We start from the raw sequence: 13,825 nt of genomic DNA on the forward strand, positions 1-13,825 counted from the left end.
ATGAGAATAGTCGGGCTGACCAAGGAAATCCTCCGTGTCTCACAAAATTTAGGCACATGCCTCTCCATTAGATTTAACCTCTGCAGGCATTACATTAGCACATGAAGGTTATCTCTCCAAGCTGCTACATAAACTAGGAAAGAAACCTCAGCTTCAAGGTCGTACATGCTAAAGTATGTTGAGCAGATGCTGAAGGACTTCACGTGTAAAGCTTACAGTGAAACAGGAACCTACACTGCTGAGATGCAATACTTGACAAGAGATATTCAGTAAGATACAGCTCTGTCAACAGTACCAGTTAAGTGCAACACCTACCCCACAGTCACATCCAAACTTGGATGCTGCTCCCCTTGTTTACACATAAGCACAGCCTCTAGTCCAACTTAACCAAGCTACCAAACTTTCTGCGAGGGAAAACCTGAGCGTAGCTGGCGTATCAGCACAAGACCAACTTCTGGATGAGGCAGGCATAGATTTTAAGTGTCATCCTCCAACACACCCAAGAGATCTTCCCAACACCCAACAGATCTTCAGTCAGGTTTTCCCAAACAGAGTGGTTTAGCTATCTCTAGGCTAGTAAACTATGCAGGCTCACAAAACATGCCCAGGAACAGGTACATCATCACCCACTCTGGCAAAATACAGCACAGCTTTGTCCCAGGGTATCTAGCACTCTCCCCCAGGCACCCGAGAGTTAGCACGCACTAGGGACCTTTCCCAGCAGGCAGCCTGAATGCGGACCCCTTCTTTGGAGGTGAGTTGCATACAATCACGGAATAGTTGAGGTTGGCAAGGACCTCTGGAGTCCAGTCCAACCCCTGGCTGAGAGCAGGGTCAGTTATAGTCAGTTGTTCAGGGCTGCGTCCAGTTGGGTTTGAGGGTCTGCAATGATGGGCAAGCTGTTCCAGTGCTCCACCACCTGCACCATAAAAAAATTCTCTCTTACCTTTAAGAAGAATTTCCTGTGTTTCAGTTCCTGCCCATTGCCTCTTCTTCTGTCACTGGGCACCACTGAGAAGAGTCTGGCTCCGTCTTCTTTATTCCCCTTGCATGAGGTATTTATAAACATTGATAAGATCCCCCTTGAGCCACCTCTTCTCCAGACTGAACAATGCCAGCCCTCTCAGCCTCTCATCATGTGATGAATGCTCCATCTCCATCATCCGTCACTGGACTCATTCCCGTACGTCCATGAAAGTTTAGCTGTACAGAAGCAATCTCAGCCACTGCAGTTGGGCTCGAAAGACTACTGTCCCTGCCCTAAAATACTATTACAAACACAGCCCTTGAGCCTATGCAACATTCAACTGAGCCAACATAGGATGGAAAATACAGATTTCAGTTCTTGCTGTGCTCCAAGTACATGATAAAGAGGAGTTTTAACCAGTGGTACCGAGCTAGATAGTTTAGTACATTAGGTTACCTGCTCAACAGTTCATGCTTCCCAAGGAGGAAGAATGGATCCAAGTCTATCAAGACATGATCATGCAATGTACAGATGCAGATCAATGCTCTCAGAGTAAATATATCCTTTTTTCTGCATCTCTTTCATCACATACCCCATTCTGGAATGAAAACACCAAAGCAAACTGCTTCATTTAATTGTTATCCCTTACAAGAACCTAAATTCCATTATTCACATGCAAATGAAAAACATATAAGCAATCTCTCTTTGTTAAAATTTGGTGTGTATTTCTGTATTAGCAGGCTGTCTTTCTTGTCCTGCCACAGCAGTAACAAAAATACTGTTCTCTGCTAGATTGCTGTATTAGGTATAAACATAAAAATGGAAATTAATACATTTCCACTGAAGGTCCTTACTTAAACAGGATGAGAGGTCTAAAATAATGCAAAAGCATGCTTCACAAGCATTTTGCTTCAGAAGGATAACAGTCAACCTTCAAACCTTGCCCTCTATCCGTGCTTAGGAATTATGTCTTCAGACTTCGGACTGTGTATGTAAAGCTTGGCTTTTTCACCTCCTCCTCTCCCTTTAGTGAGAGAAGCCTAGCTATAGGTTGCTTGTGACAATCATGCTTCAATTCACAGAATGGTTGAGGTTGGAAGGAACCTCTGTAGGTCACCTGGTCCAACCCCCCTGCTCAAGCAGAGTCACTTAGACCCAGTTGCCCAGGACCATTATTCAGGCAGCTTTTGAGTATCTCCAAGAATGGAGACTCCACAACTTCCCTGGGCAACCTGGGCCAGGGCTCGGTCACTCTTACAGTGAAAAAGTGTTTCCTGATGGTCAGATAAAGCTTCTTGTTTCAGTTTATGCCCATCGCCTCTGGTCCTGTCACTGGGCACCACTGAGAAGAGCCTGGCTCTGTCCTCTTTGCACCCTCCCTTCAGGTATTTATACACATGGATGAGATTTCCCCCTCCCGCCTCGAGCCTTCTCTTCTCTAGGCTGAACAGCCCCAGCTCTGGCAGGCAGGTGTTCAGCCATCTCCAGGACAGCACGGCTCCAGCACGCAGAACGGGGACTTGGGAAGACAAACGCCATCACTCCAAACGTCCCTCCCTTTCTTCTCCTTCCCCCAGCTTTACACGCTGATCATGATGTCCTATGGTCTGGAATATCCCTCTGGCCAGTCGGGGTCAGCTGTCCCGGCTGTGTCCCCCCCCAACTCCTTGTGCCCCCCAGTCTCCTCGCTGGTGGGGTGGGGTGAGGAGCAGAACAGCCCTTGGCTCTGGGTAAGCCCTGCTCAGCAGTGACCAAAACATCCCTGTGTTGTCAAAACTGTTTCCAGCACAAATCCAAACCATAGGCCCATACCGGCTACTACAAAGAAAATTAACTCTATCCCAGCCAAAACCAGCGTACTCTCAGCCTTTCCTCACAGGAGGGATGCTCCAGTCTTTAATCACCTCAGTGGCCCTTCACTGGACTCCTTCCAGTATGCCCATGTCCCTCTTGTACTGGGCAGCCCACAACTGGACACAGCACTCTGGGAGTGACCTCACCAGGGCTGAGTAGAGGGGAAGGATCACCTCCCTCAACATGCTGCCAAGACTCCTAATGCAGGGCAGGATTTGGCTGGAAAAGGCTCGTTCGCCTTCTTCCATTTTGGAAATGGCATGCCACTGCTTCTGTCACTTCAAATCGGAGATGGATCCCCTGTGGCAGCGACGTGTTTGTCTCCAGAATACTGCTTTGTGTAGCACAGTCAGCAGGAAGAGGATTGGTAAGGGTGCTGGGAGATTAAGGTGCTGTTTCCAGGTTCACCCCAGGTTGTATGTCTTTTTGTCCCCTCATTTTGTTGGGTAACTCACAGCTCCTCACAGACAATACAACTGGGACGTGACTAATGAAAAATTCCCTCCTTGACACCACAGTTCACAATTGGCACCATGATTCTTTAACACAGTATCTAACACTTCTGAATAACACAATTTAATATATTTGAAAATACATTTGCACATTACAGACAATCTTAGGAAATGTTTCACCTTTCACAAACCAGTGGCCAGTGTCTCTCACTGGGGAAGACATATGGTGACACCAATTCTGTCAAGACCTGCTATCTCTAAGGCACGTATTTGCAAATCACTTTAGAACACGGCCATAGGAATACATTTTATATTTCATTACCATTAAAGCTTCTTTTAGCGAAGAGGCAAACTGGCTGTGTAACCTGAGATTTTCTAAAGCAATGCAAAGCTCTCAAATGTACTGTTTTACAAAGCTGTGATAAGGGACATGGTGCTTTTTTTTTTTCTACAGACATTTACCTTTTGATGAATTAAAAAAGTCGCTTTGCCCAAAACCAAAATGAAATACAAAGCTCAGAATTCAGAAGTTTTCTTTATAAGAAAGAGTGTCCCAGGCATTTGGAGCCCATCAGTTACACAGCTCAGGTCGAGCTCCTGTGACAGGTCTGATGATACCACATTGCTCATGGGATCCAGCCTTAAACACAGTACAGCACCTCTCGCCTTCCCCTTCTGCCTCAGTGATTCAGGCTGCAGTCTTGCCTTTGCAGGGCTGCCTGCAATTGTCGTACCGTGGAATAACTTGTGATTTCTAAATTAAAATACCTTGTTCTATCCTATTGGGGAATGAGTGCCATGACCACAGAGTGGTCACTGGATGAGGGAGAACAAGGGTGAACCTTAATTCACCTTTATACTCATCTATTGAAATTAACTGAATGTCGCATGGCTGGAGCCCAGATAATACTCCAGGTTTATGACTGGTTCTTCTACAACTTTCATACAAGTGTTCAAATTACATTTTAACATATGAGTGTATTTACCTTCTCTCCTACAAAATACAAATGCAAACCCACCTTCTAATATCACTTCTGTAATTTTGTAGGTCAGAATTACATTCAGTATTATCAGACTTTCAGGAGAAATAGAGCAAATAAACTTGAACTTTTGTAAGTGAAATCACTTATAAAAGCAAAGTGAAAAGATGTGTATCCAACATCCATTATTATAATCACAAAGAGCTGAAATACAGCAATAATTTCTCATTTGTACATATTGAACAGCAAAAAAGTAAAAATATATATACACAACAAGCTTAACAGGGAAACAAACCTGAACCAGTTCTCTGGTGCTCATGGATAAGACAACTTTCCCTTAAATTTTTCAGTGCGTTCCCTCTCATTCACAAGAACTAATGCATTTTATCTACCTGTTCTAAGGCAAACTGAAAACAATCAAATCTTCCTTCAAATCAAGAACAGTTGTGAACTAGCAAGTTAATACATATTCACCTGAGATCGCTCTGAAACATAGGAGAAGATGAGTAATGATTAACAGCTAAGGTGCACAACTATTTTGTCATATGTAAAGAGAAACAGCATTTATACAGAACAGTTTTTGCTACAGGACAGTAAAACCGTCATCTGTAAAGAGAATTACTGAAAACACTACAGGAGGAGACACTATGAGGACTGTAGCAGCTTACTCTTCTACTTTCTTCTATTCAATATTGTCCCGTTCCCAACTTTCTGTAACATAAAAAGAGGAAGGGGAAGGAAGAATAAATGGAAAAAAATTAATGATTAAAAATATTTCTTCTGTAACTCAGTTTATTTCATGCTTATGTCAGTTTCTCTCAAATTCACTGACTGACTTCAAAGTAGTCCTATGGTAAATACTACAAGTAGATGCATTTCATCTAGGTCAAACTGCATAAAGCAAAACCACAAAGCCAAATATAGTCTACATGTGTATCCAGCTCTGATTAACGGGTAGAATTAACCCTGAGATAAAAATAAATGAGCCAATGCTTCTACCCTTCTTTTATATCTAGAATTAGTTATTTAATCCTTTCTAGAGTAATTCTGTGGAATACAACTGGTATCCACCAGTGACACGTTCAAACAAAATCAGCTTGACCACCGATAACAACTTAAAAGCATCACAAAAGTACATTCATCCAAGCACTGAAAAAGTCACATCTGCAATGGTAAACAGAGAATTACCATTCATAAATTCCATCGAGGAAAGGAAGGTCAAAGCTAAAGGGGCTGTCCTGTACTATGTGTTGGTCTCGAGAAAACAGCCATAGTGACGTTTGGAGGTGGGAAGGATCTGGGCAAGAGTGAAAAGGAACATTTTGTCTACTTATTTTTTGGTCACTCTAGGACATCCATCAGTACTGTATCTGCATGCACCAGGTCATGAAATCATTTAACATTCTGTTCTCCGCTTGTATGATTTGGGGATGTATTATTATCTTTAACATGTGGCACATGAGAGGGAAAAAGAAATAAATTAAAAATCACAGAGGAAACCCATGCTGCAGCTAAGGACTAAACTCCAACTTCTACCATCTCATGCCAGTATTTTAATCATGAGACCATCAAGCAGAAACGCATCATTCATAGGCAGCCTTAATCATCTGTTTGGCACAGCTGCTTAGCGACTACACCATGTGAGAGGAATAAAATCAGAGGGGAAAGTTGTGTCCTGCTTACAGAAGTGCTCAGAAATACTGAAAAGCATGTACACATGGATCAGAATACCATACCAGCCACGACTCTGATGAATCTGTGTAAGGAAAATAAAGAAAGACTAAGATTCAAACCCAGATCCTGCAGAGGTCAGCTGTCTCACAGGAAATATAACCTCCAAACTGAAAGGAAATCTATGCCTACCATGTTTACAGGTGAAAAAACAACCAATCCCACATCACTTTGGCAAAGCCTATAGCAAACAAAGCTATGATTTTATAAAACTCGTTTGCATCTCTATCACTCTGCAGATTAAATCCAAGTATTTATCTTGGGATGTCTTCATTGTACCAATGCATCAAAGGCAATTACAGGTGAATATTAATACAAAATAAAAAGACATGTCAACATAGTGTACTCGAAGTGATCCAAACTTGCAAACTGAAGTAACAAAAAAAAAAAAAGAAAATATAATTTTAAAAAGTATTTTCATTGTATCTTCAAACACTAACACAACTTGATTTTGTACAGCATCCTACAGACAAGCTGTACCCAAAACACTTAGCAGACTTTAATATCACAATTGCGAAGTTAAGCAGCAGAAGAGGAAAACAATTAAGTGCTGCAGGCAAGGAAGAAAACATAAGCTCTCAGATGGGATTTGAAACAAAAGGAAGAATCAAGATAACTTTGTCTCCTAAGTCTAGAAGAAAAAAATGTCATAAAGGAGTATCAAAACAATTCGGTTTACCTCAATAGTATCATCCATTTCTGTGATCTCATACAATCCTTTCAGCTTGTTTCTGAATTAGGAAACTCTTTTTCTGGAGAGCTGTCATCGCTGAGGTCACTGTAGCTGTCACTGTTAAAAGCAATACACAGTCAGAAGGACCTAAACCAAGTACTTTATTTCAGACCCTCCAACCCAGATGATGTATATGACCAACACTTTCCTCAAATGCAACCCATTTCCAGAAAACTACTTTAAGTTTGTGCTCAATTTTGGTATTTTAGAACACCTTCCTCTACAGGAACGGACTTAGGTTTGGAGTTTAAGGTATGATGAGAAAAAATATTCTACCCGAGAAACAGAATGTTCAATTTCTTTTTGCTTAGCTCCTGTACATTCATTCTACAGTTTGCTGGTGCTGTATGCCTACGACCATGACTAACAACATGGAGAGTAACGGGTATTCAGAGCAAGACTAAAAGGAATTTCTCCTTTATGATATAGAAAATTATTGTTTTGACCAAAGAAAAAGTTAAGACAACTTTATTCAGAATGCTTCAACTTATACTTAAATTACAATTCTTGCTTTTCCAGTCAGAACATAAATCATTTTCATTGCACCAAGCAATATCCTGACAGTTTTTCCTGAGGTTTTTACCCCCTTCTGCCGTTTCCTGAGAGCAGCAGACTGGTTTTCACAGAACAAACTGCCATGCAAGTGATTGTTTTATAAGAGGCCAGAACAAGGCAACAGCGAAGAACAGGAATCACCACAGCAACCAAGAGAAAGAAGTGCCCACATTTCAGTCAGCTGTGATGTCTACTGGGTCTCTGGGTTTATCTTAACTCTAAGTGCACCTCTTCAGAAGAACCTCCAGCCTCCACCTCCCCCTACTACACTTCACTTCTACAGTCTGTTTTCCAGATACTTGGATTTCCCAAGATCAGAAGCCAGCAAAGGGAGCCCAGGGAACTGACAAGTACATTTGAGCAGCAATAATTCTGGTCAGTTCTGTGATACTTCAGAGCGCAAGTTATGGTTAACACCGTAGGGGTGGGGATCTCGGACCTCCTTTGTGTGGGTACACCAGTGTCAGCCGTGGGTACCAGCTCTGCTCCAGCCGCCGCACACCCGTCTTGTCACATCTCACTCTCATCACATACACCTTCCTCCTCCAGCCAACAGGACCTCAGTCACGTCACACTCCCCACCTCTGGGCATGATCTCCTACCGAGACATCAAGCACACAACCAGCCCATGACCCGCCTAGACACAGCCGTACGAGTTGATCCGCAGTGACTGCCTGCTAGGGAATGTTTCAAGGGGAACTACGTAATGCCGCAGCTGGAGATCTTTGATCTAGACTGCAATGTGAACAAACTGCACTCTGCTATACTGGTGCGTGTTACTGAGCACTGCTTTGCAGCCTGAAATTCACCCTCTCTTTGCAAAAAATTAGGTAAAAGCACAGCCATTTTAATAGAATGGGACAGGAGGAATGGCACCGTCATCTCATTTAATTTCTACCGCTGTTAGGAAAGCCTCCCACAGTTACAGCAAATCACCCTACCAAATTCTGCACAAGATAGCATAGATATTCTGACTGTTCTAACATTAAGACTTTGCCTACAGCACTCTGCCCTTTCTTCACATGACACGCATGTTGTTGATGCAGTTCTTATAAAGAGTGTGTCATATTGGGCTAGTGAGAAATGCTCAATTTAATCATTTCACCAGCTGGCAAACAATTACACAGTTCAAGTGAGGAAAGTGTTGTTAACAGTATGATCAAGCATGCCAGATGCACACAGACAAACACAACATCACCGACATTGTACTTACTTCTTTCTGAAAGTACCCATGGGAACATGGAATAAAAATTCAGTATTATTAGAACAGTTTTGTATTTTCACATCACAGTAAAACAGCAAAGATTGTCCACAGAACAGAGGATAAAACTGTGACTGCAGAGAGCTGCGTAATCTTATGATCTTATGGTTTAACCCCAAAGTCTTCAGAGAACTTTTGTTTATTTTACCAGCTCTGCTGCCCAGTGGCAGCCACAGCCCAAAAACATATGCCAGAGCTCCATATACAACACGGTATGGAAGACAGATGCTTCAGTAAAAATGCTCAGGGACCAATGAGGTGAGTGGCAAACTGCTCAGCTTCATCTCTTGAAGACAGTTAGGCACTGATCCCCACCCAGCACTCTCATCATCGGTCCTCCCCCACTCAACGACATCGGTTTAAGAAGCATTCACCCATAGAAGCAGTCACACAACGCTGGATGCTTCTGTCATTTCATTGACTTACCACCCCAACTCCTCAGGCCTGTTTCTAGTTTGCAGAAGCTGAGGGTTACTTGGCTAGCCACTAGCCCAGAGGCTAAAATACTTACTCGGCTGATGACAATTTTGTTCCTCTTCCCACACTGCCCAATTCAGTACAAGATTTGACTCCACATCCCAAAGAAGGGCTCTTGTCATCACATTTTTGACTTCTGCGGTAGAACCTCACGGTCTCCCCTACTTTAGGGCTGTTCTGTTGGGTGTAAGTCAGTTTTATCTCTAACAGGCAGGCCACAGTGGCAAGAAAGGTAGGGGAAATACCCAGGTAAGGATCAGCCCTTGGGCTTCAGACTCAGGTAACTGTCGGTCTCACAGTTTCAGCTCCTGCCGTGGTATCTCTAAGCAGCCCCAGAAGCTGTGGTACCATGTTAACAAGAACAACTTGGGCTGCAAGGAAACCTGAACTCCTTCAAGAGTTAAGCTGCCAGTGGACTTGAAAGCAAACAGGGACTCATGAATCTTGGCATATCTGCACCTGGGTGTTATAGCTTCAAACCAGTGCTGATGTCCAGTTCCTGAGACCTACTGTGATATGAACTGTATTCAACTGATGAGTAATCTGAAGAAAAACTCCAGGTGGTATTAACCAAAAATGAGTCATCACCTCTCTTCAGAATAAATGTGTACTTCCTTCCAAATTACACTAAGTTGCTACACAGATATTAAACACAAAAAACAAATGGATATTTTGTGTTCATAGTTGCTTAAATGTGATGGCTATGAAAGTGGTGGTGGGAATTCAAATAAGCCCAGCTTTTCCTTTATGAAATTCTTTTCCACACTGAGCCCTCAATTGAAAAAAACATGCTTACATTTCCTTCAGCAACTTTTTCTCTCAGTTTGCGTACAAATTAATTAGTAATTTTCTTGGGCAGGAACCTGACACCCACTTCATCTTGTTTGTAACGATTCTCTCAACAGTGGATTCCAACAAAAAGGAGCTAGTGAGCAGATCTAAGGCCACCACAGTGGTTCTACTCCATCTTTTTTTCATGGGATCTGGAGTATAAAGATGTGGCCAAGAGAAAAACAAAACAAAACTCAGCATGCAGTATCACTGCATCTAGTCAGTCACTTCAGTCACCAAGATGAAGAATTTTGGTCACTTTGATCCTTGCACCTAATCTACCTGTAGTTAATGGAAATACATTCACTTCAAAATGAAAAACCAACCAGTACCTAGCTGGCATTTCACTTTGCAGTGAACTGCAACATATTTCCTGACTGGAGCAAGGAAAACGTCCTCTGTTGAGAAATTACCTTACAGGGGTTTGTTTTGTTTTCTCATCCTGAGATCCCTGTCTTCTCAAGATGTAAGCAATAAGAAGAGCCTCCCCCTGCGTGTGCTCCATTACTACAAAATTCATGCCCATTTCAGCTCTCTCTGTCCTACTGACAGAGGCATCGTCATACCTCTGCTACGCATCAGTCTAATGCATGGAAGGAAGCAAGATGAGAAGACTCCCTACCAATATGGTATGGAAGGCAGTCGACAGCTGGGGCCACATGGCATGAAGCTGGAATGCATCACCTCAGCAACCAATCTCAGCTACAAAACCACTAGGATTAAGACTCAAGATCAACTTTAAACCTGTATTTCTTGAACACCTGCTCAAAAGCACCGAACTGTCTGCTTTCAATGTTTTTATTAAGAAACACAGGCAACTGTAAAATGGGTACTCCTTGAACGTTCTGTTTCATTTGAAAAATCCAGATCAACATTCTTGAAAAACGAATGATTTGACACAGTTTCAGAGGGACTTCTTTCATCCTTTTTTAATGTATCATTGACAAAAAAGTCCTTTTCCAGAAATGTAAGCAATTTAGACGATTGTTACAGTAATGCTATTCCCTGCAAAGGGGACTTAGCCAAGCTAAGTGCCACTTCTTCCTCAATGCAAATTAAAGATAAACGTAATTACATTTAGTACAGGCTGTGGCTGTTTAAAACAAACAATTGTTATAGCTTTCAAGAGCCTACCAAAAAGAAATCTGTCAATTATTATTATTTATTCCCCCCACATATAGCTGAATGATTAAAATTATTATAGTCATTAAAACATTATTTAAAATAAATGCATATTTGATTGTGCAATTATTATAATTGCAGTCACCCATATTTCTCAGTGCATATTTTTATGATCATTATATCATTTGTTATGATCACTATCATTATATGATCCCATGCTTCCATGAAACATCATTTCATTACAGAAGCCCTCAGCACATATCTAAGACTCCCCAGTTCCAACCTGCCAGCCATCTCCACTCACATAACTGGATCTAGGATAACAGTTTTATTAGGACCCAGCATGACAAAAAAATCACAACCAAGGTGCCAGGACATATCTGGGTGTTATAAAAACTCTCAGCTGAGTCCCATGCATGGGATTCAATTCTTCATCTGAGATCGCTACCACCAGCTTCTTACAGACAATGGAGAGAAATAGGCACTTGTAGGGTGTAATGCTTCTGACCCACTCAACCATTACGATGAGCTATTCGGATCCTTTGAAGTCCCTATTCACTTAGCAACCACAGAAAAAGACTTGGGGTGACTAGCTCAGAAGCGTCTTCACTGTAAACATCTAACATTAAAATGACAAGTTAACTGCCATTACTAACCATTACTAAGTTCATCATGAAGTACCATGACGGCTGAGATGGTATTTCCTTTAAAACTTTTTCTGTAGTTTTCTGTAAGAGCTCTGAGGGCACCAATAGGTCTTAGCTGCCCTGACCATCCTTACCTGGGGCCTCCACCCGTGGAGCCAGGAGACTTGGCCCCCAGTTGCTGCCTGAGCTATTGTCACAGGGACGCCGGTACCCATCTCTGCAGTCACTTGATGACTGGACATCCTGCACTGACCTCAGACCTGACCCATCACTTTGCACTCCTGCACCAGACAGTCTGTAGGACATGGTGACTGTCACTGGAGCCAGCCCACTTGCCTTCCTTGGCGACTGTGGCACTGACTCCTGCCGGTGAGGACACTACCCCTACTAGTACAGCTGCTGCTGCTGGATTGTCATCTTTTGTGGAGCAGCCCCTCTTCTGCTGCTCTCTTAACAGTCTTCAAGCCACAAGATTTCCTTCACTTTCCTCTGAAATGTCTGGATTTGGCCAATGGCAGAAATATGATGCTGTGCCAGAGGTGTTATTGTTTGGGGACAATGTACAGGGGACATCAGAGATAGCCCTGCCCATATCTCCTTTGTACCTCATACACCAGAACATGTCACACAGGCTGTTTACTGTTCTTTTTATAGGTGCTTGCCCAAACCTCCCTACACAGCTGGTTTGAGAGAGAGCTGGACCATGCTGGACCAGTGCAGTAAGCACCATACGGACAAGTCTTCTGAGGTTTTTTCTTTATGCACTGCTCCTGTCCTCCAGCTGCTTTTGTTGCTTGTCTCTGAATGCAACTCACAAGTCATCTTTTATTAATGACTTGCCCAGAATTTAACAGATTACACTGTGACTAGATGGCATTGGATTGGTGCCTTCCATTAGCATATTCACTGATGGCTTGCAAAAATTTCTTTTGGCTGCAGTCCTAGTTGCCCACACTTTCTCATCTAGGAACATCTCTCACTTCCTACCTTTCCTCCCATCTACTGGACATTTGTGTTTAAATTATTTATCTTTAGCCTGCTACTCTCTTCCTCCAGAGAAACACAAGATTTCATTATTTTCAGCTCAGGTTTCTAAATTCTCTATATCTTTTTATGTTATTTCTTTGTTCTGAATAGTGCTTTCAACTCCTCTTTGAATTATATTATTTGCAAATATCATTACACTGTAGCCTACTCTTGCAGGCCATTAATAAAGATGTTGGTTGAGGAGAAAGAAGAAATAAAACCTGCTTATGCTAAACTTGCCATGGGAAACAAAACCAGCAACGTGGTTTTATTGTACATCAATGGTTTTGCAATCAATATGACACTGTTCCCAAAGATAAGCCATTTTTTATGACTTTTTTCAAGTGAAATTCCACAAGACTCAGTAAAAGCCAGCAACATTATATATGAAGTTCCCCTCTTCATCCTCTAGTTTTCCATTAAAACCTTTTGGTTTCTCTTAAAAGCAGCACATTTGTGGGTACTGTACACTTCCTGAGTCTTCTGTGGTTCTGCTTTTGTGTCCTTTAAAACGAAACATGTAAACTGGCAGCTGCTTACCTGCCTCAGCAACGTATGAAATGGTGACTTCAATATTTCCATGGAAAAGATTTGGAAAAGGTCATGATTTAAAAGCATTCACAAGGAATTGAAGTGCATGGCTTTGTCTGATGGTCAGGCACTCGTGCCATAAAGCCCGAGAGGCTGAAACTGCAAAGACAACTTAGATGCCCAACTGCCACTTCAGGTAACTGAGTAACAACTCATCACGAAGTTACTCCAATCCTTATGCATCTTTAAATTTACTGTTTGCTTTGCTTAGAAGCTAGGGCTTCTGTCCAGGTGTCAGATGTTCTAAAATTGTGTCCTAATTATGGACCTGTTAAAAGTTCTAGGGTAATGATTTCCTGTTAAGAATCTTGTGCTGAAATACATATTTCCTTTCGTCTCAGGACTTCATCATTAACTCTCTTTTCAGTGTTTTTAATAGCCTAGTTTAGGTAATCTGCTCACCTTGCTGGCCTCCACAAATTCTCTTTCAGGTTACACCTTTGCTCTAGTCAACAGCATGACTACAATTCACATAGGCAGTGCCAGATGAAGTGTGCAGAAAATCCTCTCCTCAGATTTGTTTCAGTCTTGTTATGACATGCCTTAGCTTTACTGTTCAATGAAATCACTAGCATTCTGGGGTTTAAAGGCTTAAATT

General features: G+C 42.2%; 1 protein-coding gene across 2 annotated transcripts in view; it reads right to left on the reverse strand.

Annotated features, from left to right (window-relative positions):
• Nucleotides 1–3,375: 3,375 nt before the first annotated feature.
• Nucleotides 3,376–13,825, reverse strand: part of CTPS2 (CTP synthase 2) — a 76,450-nt gene continuing 66,000 nt past the window's right edge. Inside the window, exons 18-20 of one of the 2 annotated variants that reach the window (XR_012654372.1) lie at nucleotides 6,664–6,774; nucleotides 5,442–5,550; nucleotides 3,376–4,964 (exon numbers count right to left, since the gene is read on the reverse strand). Coding sequence is in view for 1 of the 2 variants with exons in the window: in XM_075057227.1 (XP_074913328.1) it covers nucleotides 6,705–6,774 (70 nt within the window). In the remaining variant the exon portion in view is untranslated. The remainder of the gene's footprint in view (nucleotides 4,965–5,441; nucleotides 5,551–6,663; nucleotides 6,775–13,825) is intronic. The other variant, XM_075057227.1, reaches the window with a different exon arrangement.

This window comes from Buteo buteo, chromosome 25, assembly GCF_964188355.1.
Source record: "Buteo buteo chromosome 25, bButBut1.hap1.1, whole genome shotgun sequence".
In the NCBI taxonomy this organism is placed as follows: domain Eukaryota; kingdom Metazoa; phylum Chordata; class Aves; order Accipitriformes; family Accipitridae; genus Buteo; species Buteo buteo.